Source organism: Dermacentor albipictus, chromosome 6, assembly GCF_038994185.2.
Source record: "Dermacentor albipictus isolate Rhodes 1998 colony chromosome 6, USDA_Dalb.pri_finalv2, whole genome shotgun sequence".
Classification (NCBI taxonomy): Eukaryota; Metazoa; Arthropoda; class Arachnida; order Ixodida; family Ixodidae; genus Dermacentor; species Dermacentor albipictus.
The window spans coordinates 10,245,456-10,269,883 of record NC_091826.1 but is presented as its reverse complement, the minus strand read 5'-3'; the positions used below and the strand labels follow the sequence as shown (position 1 = coordinate 10,269,883).

Below are 24,428 nucleotides of genomic sequence, written 5' to 3'. Positions count from 1 at the left end.
CGCACACGATGGCGCGAACGATCGTTGACACCGGCAGCGACTTCTTCCGTTTGCGTTGGCGGCTGCAGAAAAAAAGCAGCTACATCCTTCTTTCGTTGTTTTGCGCTCGGCTGCTATCTAAACAGGAATGGCGACAGAGGTAGTGGTTCTACAACCGGATTTTGCGGACTCCCCTTAGGATCTGGCTCAGGAAAAGCAGTTGTAAGTTCGCCGTAAGCATGCATTGGTTTTCACATGTGGTTTCTTACCTCACGAAGAGGCTAGGTGAAGCGCTAAGTAAGAAATTTCGCCGTCCCACATAATATTACCGCTTAGGGAGTGCAGAAACAGAGGTTCTACCGACGTTTTGGGACACTTTGCTCAACTACAACGTGTTTCGTTAGCATCATTTTGTTTCGCATGAACTTTCTTGTCCAGGGAAGAAAGAGACCACTGCACACTGATGGTTATGTTGCTTTAGAAACCCCTGGGTGGAAGTTAAGTATAGAAGATTGCATTTCATCGAAAGAAAAATGGTTCAGTATGCTACGGTAAAACTCATGGATCACAAGATGGCACCAAAGTTGCTCCTCATGTCTGTAGGTAGGCACTCCATAAGCGGCATTACGTAGTAACAGGCCTTGCAGTATACTTTCCCGCCAAACAAGGGGACGCAGACGACCAGATGTGCACAATCTGTAGCCTTGTCTACGTCTGAGATGAATGCTACCAATCTCGGCTTCCGAAAAAGATTGTATTTTCACACAGACAGCTGTTGCTCACAACTCAAATCAATACATTTCCTGGAAAGTGGACTCCGAACGACTTTCTGGATCAAGATAGCGCTTTAAATCTCCGCTGATAATTTTTTTTCATGCCTTTGAATATATTTAGCTGTCTTGAAGTATTGGCGTACGCTCGGGATATACGCTGCGCTGCTCCAAATAGCAGAGGATATGACGGCTACCTCAATTACTGCTGACACATTGCTTACGGCGCTCATTTAGGAAACTATCATAAATTAAACTCGATATATAAAATAGAGTGCATTGTGACATAGCGCGGAGCAGCAAATTCTATGCATTTTCGCCTTAATAGATTTGACTTCTGATCTACATGGTTTCTAGGCGATGTACAGCCAACTGCATGACTGGATTCGAGTTTCCCGACGGTAAACGGCACATGACACTGAACTGCGATCTCACGACACGCCAGTGGACGCCACTTCAGCAGTTTCCCGACTGCCAAGGTAATATGCCAGAGTGATGAGCACGATAATATGCAAGATTAGGTGCGATTATACAAGGCAGGAGACTGTCGTGTATTCTTGTTTACTCTCCGCTTTGTCTTGGTCAGTGCGCTGCTTCACCCACACGGTATGATGAAGGCAGCTGATACGCACGTGCGATGTAAAACCGACCTTTTGCAGCAGTGTATTGGAGGTGCTTTGATATTTACACTGCATCCGTTATAGCTCATTATTGTTCAAAGGTGTGAAATAGCCAAGATTTATAGCCAATTTATACAGCCGAAACGTTTCTCAAACTGTCGAACAGCAATGTACTAATCACATCTTCACTTATAAAATCTTTTCTGATGCATATACGGCCTATGTCATAATTTTTCAAGTCACTGTAACTTTTAGTAGCATCTATGGCTATTATATATATATATTACTCTCTGACATAGATAGTGAAGCGTCGGTATAGTCATCAATTATTAAACACGCACACGTTCGTCCTGTGGCGACAGAGGCGATACAGAAGAAGACTCAGCGAAACGTCTGCATCACGTATTCCACAACAAATAGGCGCCACAGGTGCAGAACAAGTTCGCATACGCATACAGAGACACTGATTTCCCTCCCTCTCTGTGTGTTTTTTAGGAGTCTGTCGACCACCTTGTCTACATGGAGGTCGCTGCTACGGCAACAACCGCTGCGTGTGCTCCAATCAGTACAGGGGAGACCATTGCCAGTACCGTGAGTATATATCATTCTTGTTGTCTCTTACAGAAAAGAGATAAGTCGAGGCATCGAGAGCTCAGTGTAAATGTGTGCCGATTTTTTTCAGACACAAACATCCCGTTCAATATTAAAATAGATCGTCATTGTTAAGTAGACATCTTGCAAGTATTTAATTCATAACTGTCATGCCATGTATAGTATACAATCCTCTTCAGCTGAAATACTCAATTTACTGTCGGAATTTTCTTTTTCATTTTTGGACAAGCCATGCGCACTGCTGAGAGGGCAGCCCACCTACTCGCTCAAATATTTCCGGCCGCTAGTTCTAGATGGAAGAGTGAATGTCCGCGCTACTAAAATGTTGCCGACAGAGCTCTTAGCCTCCATGTGCCCCTTCACAGCCATCAGCCTGTGCGACGGTCACATGCTGGGCGCGGGAGGATCATCGTGGCACTGCAACCACACACACGTGGAGACCCTCTGCGAAGTGTCATGTCCCACGGGATTCGTCTTCCAGTCGCCGGGAGCAGCACCAGTGTACCGGTGCAGCCTGCAGGGTGTCTGGGACCCACCCATCGTTCCACCGTGCGTGCCCGGTAAGAAGGAGAACTGCGCCTCTCAGTCGAAGGAGAGCGGTTGACGGATCAACCCTTATGTCTAAATGTCCCGCAAGAGAACAAAAAATAGTTACGAGGAAAAAAAATGGTAACCTTTGCCCGAATATTCGCGTGAAGGTATCCAAGTCCTTGCTATAGCAGAGAGAGCTTAGAGCACCCAGGCTATGGCTAACCTTCGTCGCGTCTTCGTCCCTTGCGCCTTAAATAACCACAGAACATATCGCAAGTCCAGGTCTTGCTTTTTAAAGTCAAACATAATCAATTATTGCTAAATGTATTGCTCTCTGCATGATCGAGGCTAGCGCTATTAAGGAGCAGCAGGATTCTTGTGAAGAGCTAAGAATGTATATTCAAAATGATATTTGCTCTCACTTGAGCAGCCATCGATAAAGTGCCCTAGTCTTTGTGGGCGTTGCGTTCTCCTGCTGAAATTTTCACGTGCTCGTTTTGTTCAACGAACCTCGTCGAAACAGGAGGCGTTACGGTTTAACACATTCGTCACCCATATAGTATACTGTCAATGCATCTTTTCCACTGCACCACTTTTCACACGACATATTAAAATAAAGAATGGCCTACAAATGTTTTCATGTGAACATTAAACTCAAGAGTGCTTAATCAATGTGGCAAGACAGCCGGCAAGATAAAACAGACGCCCAGGTAACTTGAAAGAAAAAATTGGCAGTGGCCTATAGCTCGGCTATGCCAGGTTAACGAAAGCTAAGGCATAGCATGGTTAGCCTTGGTTAATCTTGATTGCAAGTCCAGGTTAGTCTGGTTGTCTAGCTATGTTACGGCGTTTAGCCAGTCGTTCGGCGCGCTGTTCGTCCTGGGCGATTCGTTTCCTCTTTATTTCATCCCGATGTCGATTCCAGGCCTCCTCCTGCTTATTAGAATTCTCGCCGTCCATACTGCCGCCTCAACTGTGGTTGCGGCGCACGCGAGCTCTCCTTTTCAATCTTCGGACATGTTATCAGGCATGCGACGCAGCTGGCGAAGCGAGTGGAAGCGAGCGCAACGACGAGGAACACGGTGTGACGTCATGTGCCTCCTCGGAGCACGGCCACGACGAAATCGCAAGTTCGCGGCCAGTAAAGGTTTCGCTTTAAAAAACCGAGGCCTCCGAAGTACTTCTTATGAGTTGCGAGTGCGCAAGCATCAATGTGGAATTGAAGGCAGCTCAGAGGTCCTTCGAGTTATGAACTCCTCGACTGCAATCGAACGTGCTCAGACGCTTGGCCATTGGCTTGGCGCGTTTTGATTTGGTCTTAATTAGGTGCAGGTAGAACGCGTGCGTGAGCTTGTGCAGACAAGGAACGCGCGGATAACGCAGGCTCCCGGAAGCGAGGCACACGTGCCGTTGCGGTGATGATCTCTCCCCTGACGCAACACCTGGCGCGCTATTGCAGCGGCAGGTGCACCCTTTCAACCGCTCTGCTCCGCCCAGGCTCGCTCGTGATGTTACCGTCCCAGCCAATTGGTATTAAGGTGCCGTTTTTGCCTTGTCCAGATGACAGAGGCTGCTCTATGGGCCATTTGATGCTTTTGCATCAACAAAAGCTTATGGTTCTGAAAAGGAGAGCACGTAAACCGCTAGTTGAGCCAGAAAATAGTGACTCCTGACAGGGGAATGATACTGAACGGGAGACGCCTAGTGGTATAATACTAATGAAAGAAGAACATGTGGACGGAAACTAATTATGAAAATATCATCTCACTTTGACAAAAAAAAAAACTAAATGCATTCCTGTGCCTTAAAAGCTACTGAATAATAAAACCAATGTAGCTAAATACAGATGTCCCAGATGAGCTTTTCTAAAGAATTCATCGCGGTAAGTACATTATACCAGCCCAAATATAGGCTTAGGATTGAAACATTTAGATGAATTGACATCAGTTCTATTCCAATAATTTGAAAAACGCCTACGCAGAATTCGATGAACCCTTCGACGTAGGTAATATAAAAAATGCTTAGGCATAAAACAGTGCCGAAGTTATTTTCTCATTAGAATAATTGGAAGTGAGATGCTTGACGCCAACAAAGCTAAAAAGCGTTATCAAGTGCCCCACGATTAGAGAAAATTGGTTACCTGAGACTATCGCGCTTTTCTTCGACTACCAACAGTTCTCGGCGGCAACGGCATTGACGATCAACGTGCTGAAAATCAGCGTGCTTAAAATGTTATGCATAACTGACTTGAAACATTTCAATAAACCTTTGCGTCTACATTTTTCATTCCTCAGAACCATGCTGATCCTGCTAATGAGCAGCCATTGAATGCTTGAGAGGGTGGCTTTCAGCGCACACTTCTTGAGAAAAAAAATAATGTCCAGCTACGTTCGGACTGACGTTTTTCATTGAAAAAAGATATCCTAATCCATTCGCACTTTATTCCTTCACTTCCTGTCGAAAGAATTTTTATTTGTGCAGAACTTTGTTGCTGTAAGCACAAGAGTCTTTCAGCGAACAAAAGTTTCAGAAATGCACGTCGTCTTTTATTCTAATCACTAGTGTGGCAAGAGAAATATTGTGGATGTTTGAAAATACATTGCGTTTCCTCCGCTCATTGTTTGCATTATAGGTGTCCACGTACGTGTAGCCATGCTGGCAGCTTTACAATGACTGTTTTATTTAATAAAGAAAGAGAGAAATGAAGAAAACGATTCTGGAGTGTCAGGTTTTTAAGATATGATCTGGGAAGTTTCTAATGTTCATGAAATTGACGTTTCACATAAGTTTAATAAAATTTCACCGCGTTATCTCTTTGGTGGTGTTCTGTCACGTAGAACGCGTAAATAAACGAAGTTGAAGGAAACCTCGCTCGCCAACATGTTTTATAGAGCTCTGAATGTGAATTTAGGGTATCTTGTGCATCCCATGAATTGCGGTTTCGGTTTTCCGTCATAGTGGCCGCTTGCATTTTTATATTAGGCTGAACTTTGGAATTTACTTCAGTGTGGTCGCATAATTCAGCCTACGAAGTTTCATAAGCATTTTGTGAATGGCACTACAAAATGCAACAGTGTTTCTGCCGGTGCCGTACCGCAATACTCAAAGGAGGCCATGGTGAACTAATAAACAGAGTAGATAGGTAATTCCTAGAAGATATTCGGTGCGAATTTCTTGAAACTTGTAGTGTTCACCCTTCCCAATAGCAACTGAGTTAGGAAACTCTGTTTAGCCTGCTGAGCAGAGACACCGATGTAATGGCGCCGCCTTCCCCTACGGTTCAGACTGTTCTACGCTGAAAACGCTCAACACCTCTTGCGCACCTACGCTGATGTTGCGATGGCAAGAGACGCCTTGACAAGCGGCTATTAAGTGTACTGGCCTACTCACCCCCGCCCCCCCCCCCCCCCACTTCGGTGACATGCCTGGCGGTTCTAAAGCTAAAAGCACCGTCCCTCCCTGTCATCTGCGCAACTTCGCCGACGTCGCCAAGCGCCATGTATGCCTGTAGTGTTCTGGCCCTCAATCGAGTGCTGTGATACTTTTTGCAAAGCCTGACCAAGGCTCTACAATTTCTATTTATGCCGTTAAATTTGCACACTGTGCTTTGCTGCACTTCAGATGTCCTCAAGAAGAGATACTGTGCAACGCGCATACCATTCATCATCCCCTAAACATTTATCTCTCTTTGCTGACAGGGCCTCATTACCAACAGGCTTCAATTCTGCAGTAGTAAAGTGCACCCTAAGGTGTATAGCTGAGAGGTTTATCAGTGAGGCTTCGTAAATTATCATTCAGAACTTTATAATATTTTGTGGGTACAACATGCGTATCTTCGGGTCATTCACCTGGAAGGGAGACATTCCACTGACACAGGCTATTTGCAACATATGTTTAGTATGAAAAATAAAACAAGGCTTCTCCTACAGGTAAAGGCCGCAGATACAATTTGTTAGATTGTTCAACATCTATGGATAGCAGAAATATTTTAGAACCGCACGTGCGATAAAAAAATAAAAAGACTGCAAAGAAAGACTGTGTGTGTGTGTCTGCGTGTGTGTGGTGACTCGCAGACTATACAAGTTCTTTCCGGACGAACGTCACAGCGCAGGGAGACTTTCACCAGGGACAGCAGACCATAACGGAGGTTGATGAGCATAACGGACAAAATCAGCAGCAACAGAAGCCGGACGTCGGAGATCACGTCACAGAAGCCTCCTCCAAGAAGAACTTGACCAGCGAATCGCAAACAGCCAACGGTTTCGACCTGCCACCAAATGAGGTTTGTACTTTGCAGCAAGTAGACAGAAATGATGCCGTCAATCTCTGCGGGCTCAATTTTCTTTTGTTTCTTAGTGTTGCGAAGAGGCATATTATTAGCGGTTAAGCAATTATGCATGTGATGTTGATTCATGGCGAAATAGAAAAAGTGTTTTTGTGACTTATTGTCTCTGAGTAACACCACCTGATGTTTAGGCTGGCCTGTAAATATCTAGGTACCTCTAAGCAGTCTCTTGCACTCTGGTAGTCTGTCCCAATATATAGCCACAGCAGTTGGTGAGCATCAGCTGTAGACTCAGGGGCAGAGCACTTTGCCGGCTCATAAGGTGATCAGGTACTGAACACAAGCTACAGTTCTTGTATTAAAACACGTTTGTAGAGGGTCTAAAGCACTGTGGCACATGAAATCAGTGGCGTCCATAAGAAGTTGTCCCCAAGGATCCTTTAACTGGCCGCCAGTGATATGAGCATCATAGATATGAGCATGACGCATGACGATATCATGATCATAGATGATATGAGCACGCAGCTGTAGTGTAATGAAGTGGTGGATACTCATCGATCATTATGGTGAATCTACGGGATCATGGCACTATCCACAAAACTACGTCAGATAGCGCATACTATGTAAGAACTCATTGACGCAAAAAAAAACAAGGTAAGTTGTAATTTCCTGGTTCTACAGCAGTCAGCTTCTCCTATTCAATGAATATCATTATCGTCCTTCGCTGCAAATATTTTTCCGCTTTCTTCACCGTTAACTTAACTTCGCTGGTATATCCTTCACTTACGATCTTCTTTTTTTTCAGATTCCTGGAGAAAATGGTAAGTAACTGACTTTTATACCGAACAGGTGAAACAATTCAAATACCTTAGCGCATTCATGTAAGACTAAAAATCTTGAAGAACAATAGAATGAATTGTGGTACTTCTTCGTCTGGTTCATGAAGTTTCCGGAGCTCGTTTTCAACAAAAGACCCAAAGAGTTTGTCCTGTCTACGTCCAATATTAACGTACGTCGTAAACACGCATCCGGCATTCACTATCTCATTTGTAACCCTCTAGAGTGTATATGAACATAGACGAATAAGCCTAAGTTTACGCGCTTCATAGTGACGTTGGAAAATACCCAAGTGCAATTTCAAGGGGAACCTTTATTTCATCTTTGGTCACTAATTGATTGTTTAGAATTAATGTCTTTACGGTCACAGGCAAACGCATACCTAAAAATTCAGGTAGATGATGAACTGTGATGTAGGTAACAGTACTAACGGGCGATAGATCATTTGTTCATATTTGGGGGAATCTAGCGAGCTTAAACAAAATGGGGAGGGACTGAAGCGCAGAGGCGCTTCATGTTGTTCCACCTTAAGTGGGCTTGCCACACTAACAAGGCGAAACCTCACTAACTTTCTCACTCATTTATCAATAAATTCGCTCCCTAGACCGCACGCTCACTTACTAACAAAATTACTGATGACTACCTCTCTCACTCAGAGACTGATTAAACCACTCGCTTATTAACTCACTCACTCACTATGATTAGCTCGGTAACTCGTTCGCTCACACACTCATTCACTTACTCGCTCATTCGCTAAATCACTCGCTCATGTGGTATATCACTATCTCGTAACGCTCTCAATAACAAGTTCACTAGCTCATCCACTCTACCACCACTGATGCACCCCACGATGTCCCTGCTGTCACACGCAGAACTTCCGCCACCGTCCACCGGCGTATGCAGCACGTGGGGTCACTTCCAGTTCAAGAGCTTTGACGGCACCCTGTTCCGCTTCGCGGGTGCCTGCAGCTACGTGTTGCTCAAGGACTGCGCCGAGCCAGACCCCTCAGCAAAGTTCGCGCTGGAACTGCAGTACTCTGCGGGCTGCCCCGATGCGGCGAATTGCGCTCGAATTCTGCACCTTGTTGGTGCGGCAGCCGGTGAGCGAGTGAGCCTGCCTCTGGGCCTGCCACCGCCAGAGGACGCGCAACCACTTGTTGATGCCATTCCTGGCCTGAGCGCGCAGTACGCCGGGAAATACCTGGTGCTCCAAAGTACGCAAGGATACACTGTGTGGATCGACAAGGTATGCATGCTTGCGGGAGCAAACGAACCCTATTTTTATCGCAATAGCAATCATACGGATACTCCAGGCGTATTTCTGCCCTCGTCATCGTCGTGATGATGTTCCGTATAAGTCCAAAGTCGATAACACCGTCGCCGCGCGCCCTACGCTGTATGTGCGAGTGAAAGCGTCCGAGGGGAGCCGACCATAGCGGATCAATCTCGCCCGCGCGAAAGGAAAAAAAGCGGGAGGAATCGCGCGCCGTCTTCCGTCGCGCGAGAGGCAACCAACGTTATGAGGCGCAAGGAGAGCGGAGGGAGGGGGAGGGGTGTTTTACTCCGGCTGCAACCTAGCATGTAGCGGCTGTCTGCGGTCGCGTGGCTGTATTTGGGGGCAGAGTCTAGGTGCGTCGACGGCTCGTATGTTTGTGCGAGCTTTTTGTTCACGGCCCTGAGTTTGCGTTGGAGCGATAGACACCACGAAGGTCACTTCGCTCGCTGCTGCTGCCGTGTCTCCTAGCGCCAGCGTTTTGACAGTGAGTGTTCGCGTTCATCGAGCGGGATGTGTTCATGTTTGCTGTGCACGCCGACACCATGCTTGTTAATTTAGTTAGCAAGCAAATCTTTACGAGTTGGCACGGCCGAGAAAAGTACTATCCTTACTTCGTATGGCGGTCTTCTAATTTGCTATCGCAATCGATGCTTTGCCTTCCGTGCGAAACTGCGACTTTTTTTTCTCGTCCGTTCACTGACTACGTGTCGTGGTAGTTCAGTGACCATAGCGTACTTCTGCTAATGAGCACGGAGTTATTAGTTCGATTTTAAGACTGTCCGATCTGGTCACCTCTGGGTGCACGTTGAAGAACACCAAGTGATCAAACCTATTCCGGCGCCCTCCAATACAACGTTTTCCGTTAGTCCCCACCTGTTGCGTTCGAACTACATTGCAATGAATTCTGGCATGTTCATTATTTATTGATTGTTAGCTGTGATCAAACAGAAAGTTCGGTACTTTACAACTGGGTATAAAAAAATAATTGTATACGAGAAAACGAAACAGAAAATGAGAAATTGCTGTTACGCTACAATATTTGTGAATTAGGAAACAATATGTGTGAATGTTGATCCACTAGCAACAGGAGGCTTGCTAAAGGAGATGAATGGTGGCAGGACTATTGCGGAAGGCATTAAAGTCAGGAAGGTGAGAACGAAACAAGCTAAAAGGTAGCCTTTGGTGTGCTTCAACAAAAGAACGTAACAAAATATAAATTGAGAAAACCCAGAAGAAGGATGATCAAATTAATGTAATGAGAAATGTAATATTTTGTATTGAACAGCAGAATGTGAATCGAAGTATTCAAATTTCTTTACGTAAGGCTATATCCAATGCGGCTCAATCACACGCTGGCAAGGCTTCGGCGATTCACAAATTGCGCTTACGCAAGATACATTTCGCGAACGTCGCGTTCAATGTCTGCGGTTGTCTTATAACCAAATGAAAGTGCGATTGAGTTCAATTTCGTTGAGGACTGCTGTACTTCCTATATATGCACCGCTGCCTTCACTTGACATTTGACGATGAGTGTCTGGCTCTTTCGTTCTTAAAGCGAAGATTGCCTCTTATGCCGACTTTCCAGGCGCTGCTGTGATGCTCTTGCCGCGCGTGCCACGGGGATTCTTGAAACACGATCAGACCACCGCGGCAGCGTTGCACAGTTTGTGCGCATGGCACGTGCCGTGTTTGTTTTCCTATGTCACAAAAATGCGAGTGCTGGGTTGTGGAAGTCGCGTGCTGAGCTGCCGTAGCGTAAACATTACAATCGTCCATAGTCTGAAGAGAGCACTTGGTGCTGCCGTCTCAACAGTGTGCTCGCCACGTGTGCAGAAGGAGCACATAAACACGCGCCAGCAAAATGGCTCCAAAGCGTGCACTCAGCGTCGAGGACATGCAGGCCCGAAAGAAGTGTGGCGCGGAACAGGGGCGTCTTCGCTACGAAGCGAAACATGGCACAGACCGCGAATGTATGTATACGATGTATACATACAATTATATTGATTGAATTACGTACAGCCCCGTAATTCAATTAAAGTTTAACACTTCTGCCACGATGCGACGTGTCATGTGAGGCAGTGATAACGCTCAACCCCCTCAGAGACTATGTATAATTACGCACAACAACGCCTCAAGCAAACATGCCTCCCTATGTGTTATGCGGACTATGCAGACAAACAGCAGTGGTGCATGCAAGGTAACGTTCTACGTCAACTCACCACTCTCGCATTGGACTAAACGCTGAAGAAATTACACATTCGCCGCCAACATCCCGCTACCCACCGTGGTTGCTCAGTGGCTATTGTGTTGGGCTGCTGAGCACGAGATCGTGGCATCGAATCCCGGACGCGGCGGCCGCATTTCGATGGGGGCGAAATGCGAAAACACCAGTGGTACTTAGATTTAGGTGGGCGATAAAGAACCCTAGGTGTTCGAACTTTTCGGAGCCCTCCGCTACGGCATGCCTCATAATCAGAAAGTGGTTTTGGCACGTTGAACCCCGTAATTTAGTTTTTTTTTAACATCACGCTAATTATCGTCAGTCAAAGCAAACATATAAAGCTTTGCTCACATCGATTACCACAATGCGTAGGACCCGCCATGTTTTTGTTTTTTTTCGGAGCACGAACTATTCGACTGTCGTTCTCAGAAGGTCAATCAGCGTATACTGACACATAGCTTGTCGTCGTCCATGCCACTAGAAGTCGCAGCGACACACATTTAACGCATCGGGCTGAACACGGTTTCCCGGATGGGCGGAAATGCGCTATTACGTGGTCGTGAGTTTGATTATGCCTCGCGCTATGATGGGGAAAAGCGATAACGTGAGAAAGTTCAAGTTTTCTAATTGCAGTTATTTCTTATTTGGTTATTTTGTCTTTAGGTCCACGCGGCTTGCCGAGGAGACTGGTTTAACAGTACAACATAATATGAAATCTGTAGTTTTATCATAGGCAACGCATGGAAAGCGATAGACCCGTTTAGCGCTGCGTTGAGGGCAACTCAGAACGCCGGCACGATTAGAAGCGCTGCCAGCGACGTGGAAGGCGTCGCACCTCAATGGTACACCAAATTAGACCAAGGCAGAACTGTCGGCGCTCATCAGCATCCAGAAAGAAGGTTGCATAGGTTTAGCGTGACTCTTGCTGTCGCTTCCGCTCAGACCATTGCACGGAACACGGTGTGGGGCGTTCATAGCCGTTTAGCAGGAAGGCTAATACATCTGCCCTTAAACCTAATGCCAGCATAGGAAGCCCGAACGGTGCCCTGCAGCCCCGGCAGAGCCGATTGAGTGGAGCGTCTGGTCCGACCATGCTGGCCGTGCATGTGACATCAATAACCGGACTGCACGATGGCACAGATCGTGATGGCGCAAATGTGCCTCGAGTGTCTGTATAATTGCTATCGCAGAAAAACATCATAAATTGTATTTCACCAACAAAAATTACTGCAGGTATAACGTGTTATCCGAGACTTCGGTGAAAACGTTTACCTTTATAGACCTGTTCAATATTTGCCCTGTGCGATTCATGTATATATAGATATGCACCTTATACAAAATCAAATATTCACAAGCGGGTCTTCACTCGAAGGTCTTCACCACTCACTCAGTGGACGCGCAAATTCCTCCTCTACAGTGCGCTCTGGTGACGTCACCGGGATCACTATGCTCCAATCCTCCGGTACACCGCATTCTAGTTACAGTACAAATTTATTTTGCTCACAAGAGACCGCGAAAGTGCTGCTTGCTGTGATCCTCTTTACTGTAGTCAGGGGCCCGATAACGTTAGACTATTCCAATATGTTTTTATTCCTACCTGCTGACGTCAAATTTACGTAACCACCGACGCAAGCATCGTGCGGTGACCCGCAGCGTTGTCTGAAGATACCAATCAAACGCTCTCCTCACTTATAGGAGGCAACTTTTGTTTGCTTTAAAAACGAACATTGCTTACATTGAGCGGCTTGTGTTATCTAATTGGTTGACAAGAGGCGAGGAGCATGCTCAAATAGAGATGTATCTGATGGGGCCGAGCCAGTAAGCTGAAAATCGATAACCGGATGCAGAGAGTGGTCCCGACGTCTGTGATTGGTCCGCTTTTTGTTATTTAGCTTGCGGTGGCTGATAGAAAATCGCGGCGACATGCAATGGAAGGTTAAGAATGCTTCTAAAACATTCTCAGCAAAGAAGAGTTAGCAGAGTGAGGTCGTAAACGTGCTGAAAGTGCTTGAAAACGTTGTGCGGCAACGCAAAATGTTTTATTGTACGCAAATAAACCAATGCTCTCCGGCAGGTGCGAGTACACAGTGCCTGAGCGATCGGCGGCAGCCATCTTTTATTCCCTTCGGAAGAAGGCAGCCTGCGGCTATTCAGAAGAAAATTCAGTTTTGTTCGGCATATTATAGCATCTTAACGCGTACACGTCGCTTTGATGCGATGAGTGTTTGCGGTTTTGTGACGTCGTGTGACAGGCAGGTGAAGTGGGTGCAGCCCTAAAACTTTTGACGAATAGCCAAGGGCTAATGGCGAAACAGCGTCTTTTTTCTTTTGTTAGGTCCAATCATTTATAATGTGTGTGCGCGTCATATCAGACGGGGAGCTATCGCGGTTTTCGTGACGTCGCGTGATAGACGGGCGAAGTGGGGGTGGTTCGAAAAAGTTTTTGACCAATCGCGGAGAGCTGATTGCAGAATTGGAATAGAAAAGTTTGGAATAGCTTTACGTTATAGCGCCCCAGGTGTAAAAAAAAAGCACTGCAGGTGAAGAGAGGGTGGCGTGTGACTGCCACCGCTGTTATTGCCAGACAAATCATCAAACATTTTTGCAGTTTTGGCAACCGTTATAAATTCACGACAGTGCTGATGATATAGCATACATCCCATCACAATGCCTACGTTGCCCTCTTCTACGTGGGCTCAATATTTGCAGGAGTCTGTTCAGATTCGAGTAACGCCCGCCCTACGTGAGACGGCATGCGGCCTCTGCGGACACTTTGACGGGGAACCATCCAATGACCTGATGGTTCTGGATGCCAGAAGTGCCCTCACGCCGCGAGAGTTTGGAATATCCTGGGTAGTTGAAAGAGGTAAGAATTAAACGTTTTGTTTACTTGGCAATGCAACAGCAGAATTTAGGTTGGCTTTGCCGAGGGCAGCAATCATTGTCGTTGTGTAAGTTATTCATTTAAGTGTTGCATCAGTCATGATGAAGCAATATGAACAAACACTCGCCGCAAGAGAGCGCTGGCGTGTTTTCTTTGTACATTGTGTGCAACGTCGTTGACAGCGGGGACCCCACTATACAAGCTGCGGACTCTATCATACTGAAAGTAATCCACTCAGTAACGCGAGCTGCCCCACTTTAAACCCTTGTGAATGGTAATCGGCTCCTGCGTGTGCCACTGGCCCTGTCTTCCTCCTACCTTTCTTCTCCGTAGGGGTAATGAAGTGTACGGGACTCTGGTTACACTTCCTTCTTTCCATTCTTTTTTTCTACTTTTCTTTTTTTCGGATGAACTTCATTTTAGTTGAAATTCATATCTGTACAATAAGCAAAATTTGTACCTCACCGTCATGCACCGGAATGCAACTGTAGATTTTACCGGCCACGCAGATTGCATCCACAGTGGCCTTGAAAGGGAAGCCTGCGCTATCCAGTCCAGTGCAGACAAAAACGTCTCCCTGACAGCTTTCGACCGCTGCTCCATCATCTTCAACGACATCTACAGAGAGTGCCACAAGGTAACACTAGTCTTGTAGTACAATAGCTAACTGTCGATCACCAACCGTGAAAATGTTTGAAAGTTCTCCCCTGAAAGTTTCTGCGCCTCATTCTTGACTATTTCATTGGTGAAAAAGTGACAGACTGCATCATACTATGCAGCCCCGGTTACGGCTTGTAGAGCGGGAAGCACTAAGTGCGTTGCGGTGAGATTTTGGTGCACTTATAAGGGTTAAGGCACTAAATCGAGAATGAGCCTGGCTGCTACTTCTCAGCGCGCGTTGCCTAGTTGAAAGGCTACCGTTGCTCGTGGGTTTCACTTGTCATTTTTTTCGTTAACTCCAGCTTTCTACTGCTATACCCAAAACGCCAAGGGAGCCTCGCCAATATCAGGCAGAGAAATCAAGGCGGTCGTATTATCTTCCGACCAATCATTCATTCCTAGCACAAATCCTAAATTGATATATAATTTACTGTTTAACATTTTGCCTTTTGCTACGATTTTGTGATATCGGGCTCTTGAGCAGCGAAACTTATCATTTTGTCACACCTAATAAACACCAAGTGATGAAGGGAGAAGTGCAAGCTTTTCCACTTTTCTATTTAGCAGTGCTTGGTAGAAAAGAAAGTTACTCTCGCACTAGCGCACTAGAAAACTAGCGGCGCATCCGGAAGCGCACTTAGGTGCGTGGGTTTACGCTCTAGATAGCCTTAAGGTACGCCATACATTGCATGGACAGAAGCAATTCAAGCCTCAGCTTACGTCGAATGTCAACAACAAAGCTTTTGTGCATGACCAATGCAATAAATATGGCAATCTGTCAATATAAACTGTATAAGTAAACCGTACTAATCTGCCGTGACCTATTGATCTAAGCAAAGAAAAGTGTGCCTTGAACGGACCTCTGATCGTGCAGGCTATCGTGCAGACCAAAGTCCCCCCCCCCCCCCTGCACCCGAAACTAAACAAAGCACAACAAACAACTTGGCGATGACTTCAAACCCACTCATCCCCTTCCATACATATCTGTAGACACACCTACCCAGCCCTCTTCACATCAACACGCACCCTCTGCAAGACATAGACCGCCACCCTAGACCACTTCATCTGGGGATGCAGCAAGGACCCTCCCCCACCAGGCCTTTTAGGACAGTCAACGTCGACTGAAGCCTGGGACAGAAATCCAGTGACTACAAGCCTAAACACCCAGCTCCGGGCCATCAAACGCGCTGAGGAGGTGGCGACCAGGCACGGCCTGACAGCCATTTCCTTGTAGGAAACCGTCGGTTTTCCGAAATTTCGTAAAGTTGCTTACTACTAATACTTATTGTGCAGGTGTTGAAGCCGAACCGCTTCTTCGAGTCCTGCCAGCAAGACTGCTGTGACAGGCGGTCGCCATCGGGCTGCGAATGTGCCACGTTGGACGAGTACTTCCGAGAATGCCAACGCCTCGGCGTCCAGCTCCAAGAAACCTGGAGAAGAGACACCGTCTGCCGTATGTTGCGAGCTTCTTGCACTCACTATAATATATTTAGCTTAAATTTATCGACACAGCTGACTGCCGGATTTCGTATGCGTAAGTGCTAATGAATCTTCAGTGCGAATTATTTTTATATGATATTGGAAGTTCATTCACTCATTGATGCCGAATTCTTCGAAGGCCACTATTAAGGTTCGGTGAAATATTTCTGCAGTATATTCACGTCCGGTTCGTTTTGACTTTAGGCTGAAGAAATCATACTCACTACCGAATTAAACGTCCGTGCAAACCTTCAGAAAGTTGTGATGATTTCACACGCGCGCACCAAATGCCTCCAAAGCTGGTCGTGGTCACTGAACCTCTTCGCAGCCCATTACGAGAATTTCGAACACTCGATGCCGTACCACTGATTTGGCGTTACCATTTGCGATTACATGCGAGAAGTTTCGCTTGGTCTTAAATAATGAGTATCACAAAACAGCGAATATGACGGGCTGTGCGGCAGAAAGGTGACCGCTTCAAGGTTGGTTGAAACTTGTGGGTAGGTAAAGAAAGTATTTTAGAGGCGGCTGGGGATTCTAGCCGTACGTAGAATTTCACGATGAATCGTACTACGTGTCTCCAGCTTAACACCCAATACTTCACTGTGAACCCTAAACGTTTGTTCACCCAAATCGATATGTAGCTTGGCGCACAAAGTACATTGCGCCGAGATTTACTACAAACCACATCTGGCACCGCCAAAGAAGGGAAAAAAGAGCCTCGAAGAAAGGTGGCGTAGTGCTTGCAGCTACTATGAAACCTCACAAAATTGCAAGTTACGTGCGTACAACGTTATTTCGCATCATCCTACCGCCATTACTTTGTTATCGTTGTATGGTTACGTAGGTTTACACATTTATGTATGTATACAGTGCACACACCACATAAACCACTTTGCACTTTACTCGTATCTAAACAAGCGTGACTGATTGCCAGGTACTTGACTTATTTCTTTCAACTTGCGTCTCGCGCGAGCAGCTCACACCTGCGACGGCGGCAGGGAGTACCGGGAGTGCGGCCCCGCGTGTCGTGCCACGTGCGCCGACCGCGAGCCGGCGTGCGCGCTGAGCCAGTGCGCCTCGGGCTGCCACTGCCCCGAAGGAATGCTTTGGGACAACGGTCGCTGCGTGGAGCCCCGCCAGTGCGCTTGCACCTTTAGGGACCGGAAGTACCAGGCCGGCGAGCAGATCGACCAGGACTGCAACACATGGTGGGTAGAGCTTAACGGGCAGCTTCGTTGACTGGGTGCCTCTGTCATACCCCAATCTTATATTTAATTTGATTGTCGGCGATTGAGTACACCGATAAAGAGACGGAACTTGTAGGAAGTCGGCGACGGCTGTGCTAGAGACTGTCGGGGCAGCGATCAGGTGCCTCAGATTCGAAGGGGTATTTTCATGAATAAAAATTTTGCGCACGCTTAACGTTCGCATTTAAGAGTGGAATGCGATAGCATTGAAAGATCCTTGACTGCCCCTCACGTTTCCCGGCAACTGCAGCGTGTGTAACCGTAATGTTTACTGGGAAATGCTCGCGGTGAACGCTATTCACGAAGGCGGGCTTCCTGGTAGAAACGTGGCCTGTTGCGTATGCCGCGATCAGGCGGAGATGGGCGCCATCTGCAAGTGTTTCAAGGAAAGGCGCGCGCCACTCCGTGGCCTCTGAGATATTAGGGGGTCTGTTTAGATATATAGGGCCTCTTAGATATATAGGGGGTCTCTTTGAATTTTCGTGGACAGAATTATGTTTTCTCGTATATTCAATCTACAATCCGACGTTATCATGTCTTTAGGTTACGTGTAAGTCGTACCATGGGAGTTTTCTACGTATTCCAGCTTGAAAAATTCAATTAAGTCAGTAACTTCCTTCCGCCATGTACAGGGCCTGAGTATAGGTGGTACGAAAATATTTTTGCCGATACAACTTCCGACGGTGGACGCCAACGCCGGATTTTTGGCGACACGAGGCCTTTAACGCTCTTGCCTTATAACCTGCAGTGAGTACACGACACACGCGCACAAAACGGCGAGAGTATGGGGCAGCGCCAGCGCCGGGGAGAGGCACAGCAATGGCGGCGGAGCTAGTGCAGTGATACGAATTCGTAGGCTGCGGATGATATCACGTGGGACGCGACGTCACCAAGAGCACAGCCAAATGTGTGAGGAGTCAGAAGAGAACTAGGTGACATGTCATGTATTAAATATAACAGTAACTCCGAATCCTGTGTGACTGAATCGTAGACAAAGAGCATGTCTCTGTTCGATATGAAGCCCCCTAACGAAAATCCGCAGCCGATAGAACCAATAAGGCTTAATTTCACCGAGTAGCTTGGCGAAGTCGTGGTCGTGTTTGTTAGCAATGTCGAAGACACGAAAGTGACGACTTAAGGAGCGAGGTGGAACGAAGAGTCACGCATGATCGTGTTTAGAGCTGTCGATGCTCAGCTCAGCGATTGAGTTTGTGCAGGGAGTATGTTCTTTTTCGTATCTGCAGATCTGACGTAATAGGCATAGACGGCTAGTATGGAAACATTGCAATGACAACTAGAAACATCAAGTAAGGCAAAGAAGGTGCATCACTCATATATTTGAGCCTTGTTCACAACGAAGGCGTTGTCTTCTCTTTGTCAGTCTTCGCCTTGCCGTGGGGCAACACACTTCGAAGGCGCACCTATTAGGGGGTGCCGTCCAACACAGGCTACGGAAATCAACATCTGTTAACTATAAGCGAAAACTATTCCTCCGCGAATAAACAAGCCATATACAGTATATGCGAGCGAGACGTGCGATATTGAGCTGATTCGAAACACGAAGTGGGAGTTATTGCTTTGAAATTAAGGACATAAAAAGCAGCGAAAAATGAACAAATTGTGTGTTTTATGTCTGTCTGCTGCACGGCAGCATTTCTATAAGCTTGCGACAAGAAGGGCCACAGCCGATTCCATAGGCCACGACCATCAATCTTAACACAAATATGCGTGATGAAAGGTAATAACCACGTGCTGAAAGGGATATGCGTAACTCTTGTATTTCATGTTTACGATTGGCCCCAGTCTCGCTTAACTGTCGCACACATGTAGCATGATTAAGGTGTGTTTCCACTCCATTTCATGCGACCGCGACGCAGTGTGTGCGAAGACGGCCGCTGGCAGTGCACCGCGGCCATCTGCGACGCGACCTGCTCGGTCCTCCTGGGGAGCATCTACAGCACCTTCGACGGCGGCCGCTTCCAGACGCGCGGCCACTGCGGGTTCATTCTGTTGCAGGCCGAAGGCATCCGGGTAATTCAGAACAGGCACGTATGCGCCGGCCTGCCGAAGGACGCCGTCTGCTTGGGAGACATACACATACAGGTCGGCGAGAACGTCCTGGTCTCCATCAACCAGCAGCTTCAGGTGGGAGTCCTAGCTGTTCTATTAGAAATGGATTTCGGCGCACAGATTGCGACAGAACATACCTCGACCACTCCATTTGCTTGTGTGCTAAAGAACATTAAAAAAAACATTAAAAAAGGAAACTGCGGCTACACAAGCAGATTAGAATACAAACAAAACAAATTGTTGTCCACGCCACACAAATACTACAAGGGCAAACACGGAGAAGCGGGAGATGGAAATTCAATACGATGAGCAAAACGCGAACAACGTAAAAGTAGCAGCAAATGTTTTGACAAGTGGACTTGTCTTTTTCAAGGCGGCATATGCTTTCCTCGGTGCAATATAAGTAGAGTTCTTCTGAAGGAGAAAGGGGGTGAAGTGGGTGGGTGAGGTAATGACCGAGGGTGTGTTAGCGGCGAGCGTGTAGAATTGAGAAGAGTGGTGTGCTATTCAGCGTCGGCGAAGGAGTGTGAGGTCGGCGCCTGGACGACGGAAGGGGGGAGGGGGGGAGGGGAGATTACGTGCTCCGTTAAAGTCAGATAATTATCATGTCTCTGCAAGAGACAATAAAAGAACCGGCGTAAAATGGTGCTCGCGGAAAAAGAAGTACAATGGAATAAGTATATAAATACATTAAAGAACAAAATAAAAAAGAACATATAAATTACTTTGGTAAGAAACTACCGACGTAATTTATATGCTTGAATGTTCAGTCTGTAAGAAACAATACATCGGTGAAACAGGACAATAAATAAACGTCAGGTTAAGCGGCCATTGCGCGGACACAGCTAAATATCTTCCGAAAGCCGTCGCCGAGCGTTTACACCAACCAGGTCATAATTTTGATGAACTTACTCTCCATCCTACAGTCAAAATACAGCCCATGTCGCCTCGAAGAAGACAAGTTCACTTGTCAAAACGTTGGTTTCCACAAATACTACAAGCATTTTACAATCTTTTACCATACTTGAAGATGCTTCTCGTGTATTAGCATAGATGGAACGCCCGAACGCATGGCTTCGTTCGGACACCACTCTTAGTACAACGTTTAACAGGCACTCGTCGTTATATCGCTATAGAGCTGCTCTTATCACAAATACTTCTTTAAAGTGGTGTTCACTCGCCAGGGATGCTTAGCAGCTATAAGGCTGCGCTGCTAAGCACAAGTTCGCGGGATCAAAGCCCGGACGTGGCAGCTGAATTTCAATGGGGGCGAAATGCAAACACGACAGCGTCCCATTCATTGGGGGCTCGTTAAAGATCTCCTTGTGGTCAAAATTATTTCGGAGTACCCCCCTACGGCGTGCCTCATAAGCAAATTGTGGTTTTAGCACTTAAAACCCCAAAATTCAGTTCACGTTTGGGTTCACTAAGAGGACTTTCACCACGCTGGGCACGTAGACAGTTGTCCAAAATTTGGGAATGTCGGCAATCCACCGTAATGCCGTAAAGACATCCATTGTGTCCCTTTGTAGCAGTCTGCTATAGTCAGTTTAATAGCCAGCATTTTCTTATGTCAAACCTCATTTATCTCACCAGTGTACACACATGACTGATAAAAAAGAAATGGGGGGGGGGGGGGGGCGGGGTAGATGAATTACGCGGGAAAGCTGCTTGTTAGTTATGGTTAAAATCTTTCTGGAAGATCAGCAGTTCAGTTCTAAAACAGAAGAAAGCGAGTGCGGGAAATTGCGAAAAGTGGCACAAGTATTGATTAGTCTGGTCGGTGAACATTTTATGAATTGGTGGCCGTCTCGATGCAAACGCTGAAACAAAGGCGCACGCAGAGAGAAGGAACTAATTTTCGTATAAAAAGACAGCTTTTTCTGTGAGGTTCAGCACCTATAGCTGGATAGCTCCTTTTATAAAGATGTTTATAGAACAACGCAAGTCATTTTGCTAGAAACCTTAATGCTTGTTCCTTGGTACACGGTTGGTTTGTCACATTTAAAGTGTTGAAGGGCTGTGTGTTAAAATGTTCTGATCTACAAAGGAGGAGTCCAGCACTGGGAAATAAAGAAATGCCCTTGAAAATAACCGCATGCGAAATTCGGAAGTTAATAAATAAGATCGGCAAGCTGTTAAAATTCGCAAATTAATAAAGCATTAACAATAGGAACACGGTTTTTGAAAGTTGCGAAAGAAGCCTTGACCTCAGACAAGCACTCCATCGCTTCATTCGAATACAGGTCCTCGTCAATGCCCGTGAACTTACGTCGCTTCCCGCTGTGCTCCCGAATGTGACCATCATGAAGCCGACGTCCTTTTTCATCGAGGTTAGTGTCACTGTACCCGAATTGGTGTGTTTAGCCATGTGTCAACGAACAGGAGGGTACATACCGCCCTCTTTTCCAGGTGGAGACCAAGGGTCTGACGCTTCTCACGGACGGCAAGAGCCGCCTCGTCCTGACGGCCACCGAGGGTCTCTACACGAAGACCATGGGCATGTGCGGCACCTTCAACCACAACAGCCAGGACGACTTCTTGTGCCCCGGGGGGGACGTCGACTACCAGGTGCGCCTGCACCTACCGGTTGTTTCAATGATGACTGGCTCAACTTACTAAATATTGAGGTTTCGATGCAAAAAAGGAAAATTTAGCTCTACGATAGTGAGAGTAGCAAGGAACATCATGATATGCAAAATATTCGCAAATGCGATCATTAGCAAACTGTACTTCACAAATCACTTTTACTTCGTTATATTAAGGCGTGTGTTGCAATTGCAGAAGCTTAGAGGGTCAATGCGCAAATTATGTTAACTTGGTACGAATTCTAACGCAACTACCTGTTCGGAGACACTATTACACAAAATCTGCCAAGACACATATTAGGGCAAAAGTTCACGTAGCTGCGGGCTACGTTGGGTAAGGAAGGCTTTTTAAGAAATAATACATAAAACTGGGATATGAGGCGTGGAGAGGGGAGGGGGCATGCCGCCACAGATTTTGAGGCGTTCAGTACTGGTGTCAGGACCTACCAAGTGGACACGCATCGAGGGTTACGCAGAGTGAGTGCCATAATTTGCACAAGTGCTCTAAAGTTAGTATTATTTGGTAAAAATAGGTATATAATTATCTTCGAGCAATTTTCGATGCGAAATGTTCCACAGGGTATATAATTAAACTCTGATGTCCATCACGGCTGTCAGTTGCAGCCTGTTAATTTATCAATTATCTTACAGTCGCTGTCTGATAATAATATGCGACAATTGAAGCTTAAGTATTCCATTAATACTTACTGTTGCATAAAATAAAAACGACACACACCTGGCGCATCTTTGCATTTCTTTTTGTGCACATAAATCTTGCCTAATGTATTATGTGCCTACATTTGCCTTTGTAAGTCATAATGATTCAATGTTTTCCAGCTACGTTTGTTGACTTGGATTGAAAACTTCTCAAACCAAACCAAAACAAAATTCTAAAATCGATTTCACCTTCCCCGGGAAAATAGTTGAGCTTGCGATTATATTTTCACAGGCACTACGATATTCAGTAAAATAATGTATATTTAATGCATGATACTTGCCTCATTATGTGGCATACGGTGATTGGCTGGGCTGCTACACTAAACTAACAACGAATGCAGAATAACAGGAAAAATGTCAAGGAAGAACGAAATAGTAAAGAGAGAGAGGAAGAAAGAAATAGGTCATATAGAAAGGCCGAGAGGTTAACCAGACGTTTTTCCGGTTGGCTACCCTGCACGGAGGGAAGTAGTAGAGAGATTAAAAAAAGAGAGAGAAAAAGGAGGAGAGAGATAGGAAGAGGGAGGATAACAAACAAAGCGCGTACACTATAGAGTGGTAGGGGGCGGCGTTCTTCAAGTCTACCGTGAAGGCTCGTAGACCGCATAAATATTAGAAACGCCAATACGGCCTTCTACGCGAATGCTCTTTAGCACTGACCTGAAGCTTTTAGTTTTAGTACTGGACGATCGTCCAATAAATAAAGAGAAAGCTTGCATATCAAGACAGGGAGCTTAGCCAGGTAGTTCCGGTTGACTACCCTGCACGGAGGGGGTGAAGGGGTAGGGGGATAAAAGGAGAAAGAGTGGAAGGAGGTGGACGGCGAGCACGAACAAACAGCGTACACTACTGAGCGGTAGCGGAGGCGCTCTTAAAGTTCATCATGAAGAACGTAGAGCGCAGGAACCTCAGTAGCACGAAGTAAGTTTCTTTGAGAGCATGGATGCAGAACCTCTTGTTCTGTTAGTGAACTATAGCACAATCGGCCCATCACTCTGCACGTCAGTTTCCTCTCGGCATTACAGCACGGGCATGCACTATAATGTGCGCTGAGAGTCTCATCATAGTTGCACATTTTAGAGTTGGTTGTCCATTCCAGTAAGAAAAACTAACGCTTATGATTGGCTGCTGCATTGTCTCGGCGCTTGTAGGTGGAATCGTTCGCGAAGCAGTGGGCTGACGGCGAGTGCGCCGGCGTGGAAGCAGTGACCGCGCAGTGCGACCAGGATTCCCTGCTCTGGCCCGAGAGCAAGCACATGTGCAGGCAGCTCTACCAGGGAGCCTTCACTGGTTTGTCACATGTTTCCCATTGGCCAGAAATCTAGGCTCAGTGATGTAACTGGCTTGGACAAAAGCAAGTTTTAAAGTCTGAGACGTATTTCATCGCATTCCAATTTCACATCTATGAGAAGTTATTCGAATGTTTGCTGTTGGCGTGGGAGTGGGCGAGCTGTGCGCCGACCTCAACATTCTTTTAAAGCAATCGCAGAAAGAAGAAAAATCAAAGTAGATTACTGCTTTTTGTGCCTTGATTGCAGGGATAGCGCGTCATCTCACGGCTGACATTTGACGCCTACTCAGGCCTTCAAAACTAGGCATTATGACAAAAAAGCTTAATTTTACGCTTATCTATTCGTCTGCCTTGAAGA

At 46.4% G+C, this 24,428-nt stretch overlaps 1 protein-coding gene across 1 annotated transcript in view; it reads left to right on the top strand.

The window, feature by feature from the left end:
- The window catches only part of LOC139061451 (SCO-spondin-like), a 195,330-nt gene that overhangs the window by 13,444 nt on the left and 157,458 nt on the right, over positions 1-24,428 (top strand). Inside the window, exons 4-17 of the mRNA XM_070541441.1 lie at positions 1,107-1,228; positions 1,865-1,960; positions 2,347-2,541; positions 6,586-6,794; positions 7,603-7,618; positions 8,507-8,880; positions 13,841-13,997; positions 14,525-14,652; positions 15,969-16,128; positions 17,134-17,365; positions 19,282-19,549; positions 21,721-21,807; positions 21,887-22,045; positions 23,931-24,069. Of these exons, the coding sequence (XP_070397542.1) occupies positions 1,107-1,228; positions 1,865-1,960; positions 2,347-2,541; positions 6,586-6,794; positions 7,603-7,618; positions 8,507-8,880; positions 13,841-13,997; positions 14,525-14,652; positions 15,969-16,128; positions 17,134-17,365; positions 19,282-19,549; positions 21,721-21,807; positions 21,887-22,045; positions 23,931-24,069 (2,342 nt within the window). The remainder of the gene's footprint in view (positions 1-1,106; positions 1,229-1,864; positions 1,961-2,346; positions 2,542-6,585; positions 6,795-7,602; positions 7,619-8,506; positions 8,881-13,840; positions 13,998-14,524; positions 14,653-15,968; positions 16,129-17,133; positions 17,366-19,281; positions 19,550-21,720; positions 21,808-21,886; positions 22,046-23,930; positions 24,070-24,428) is intronic.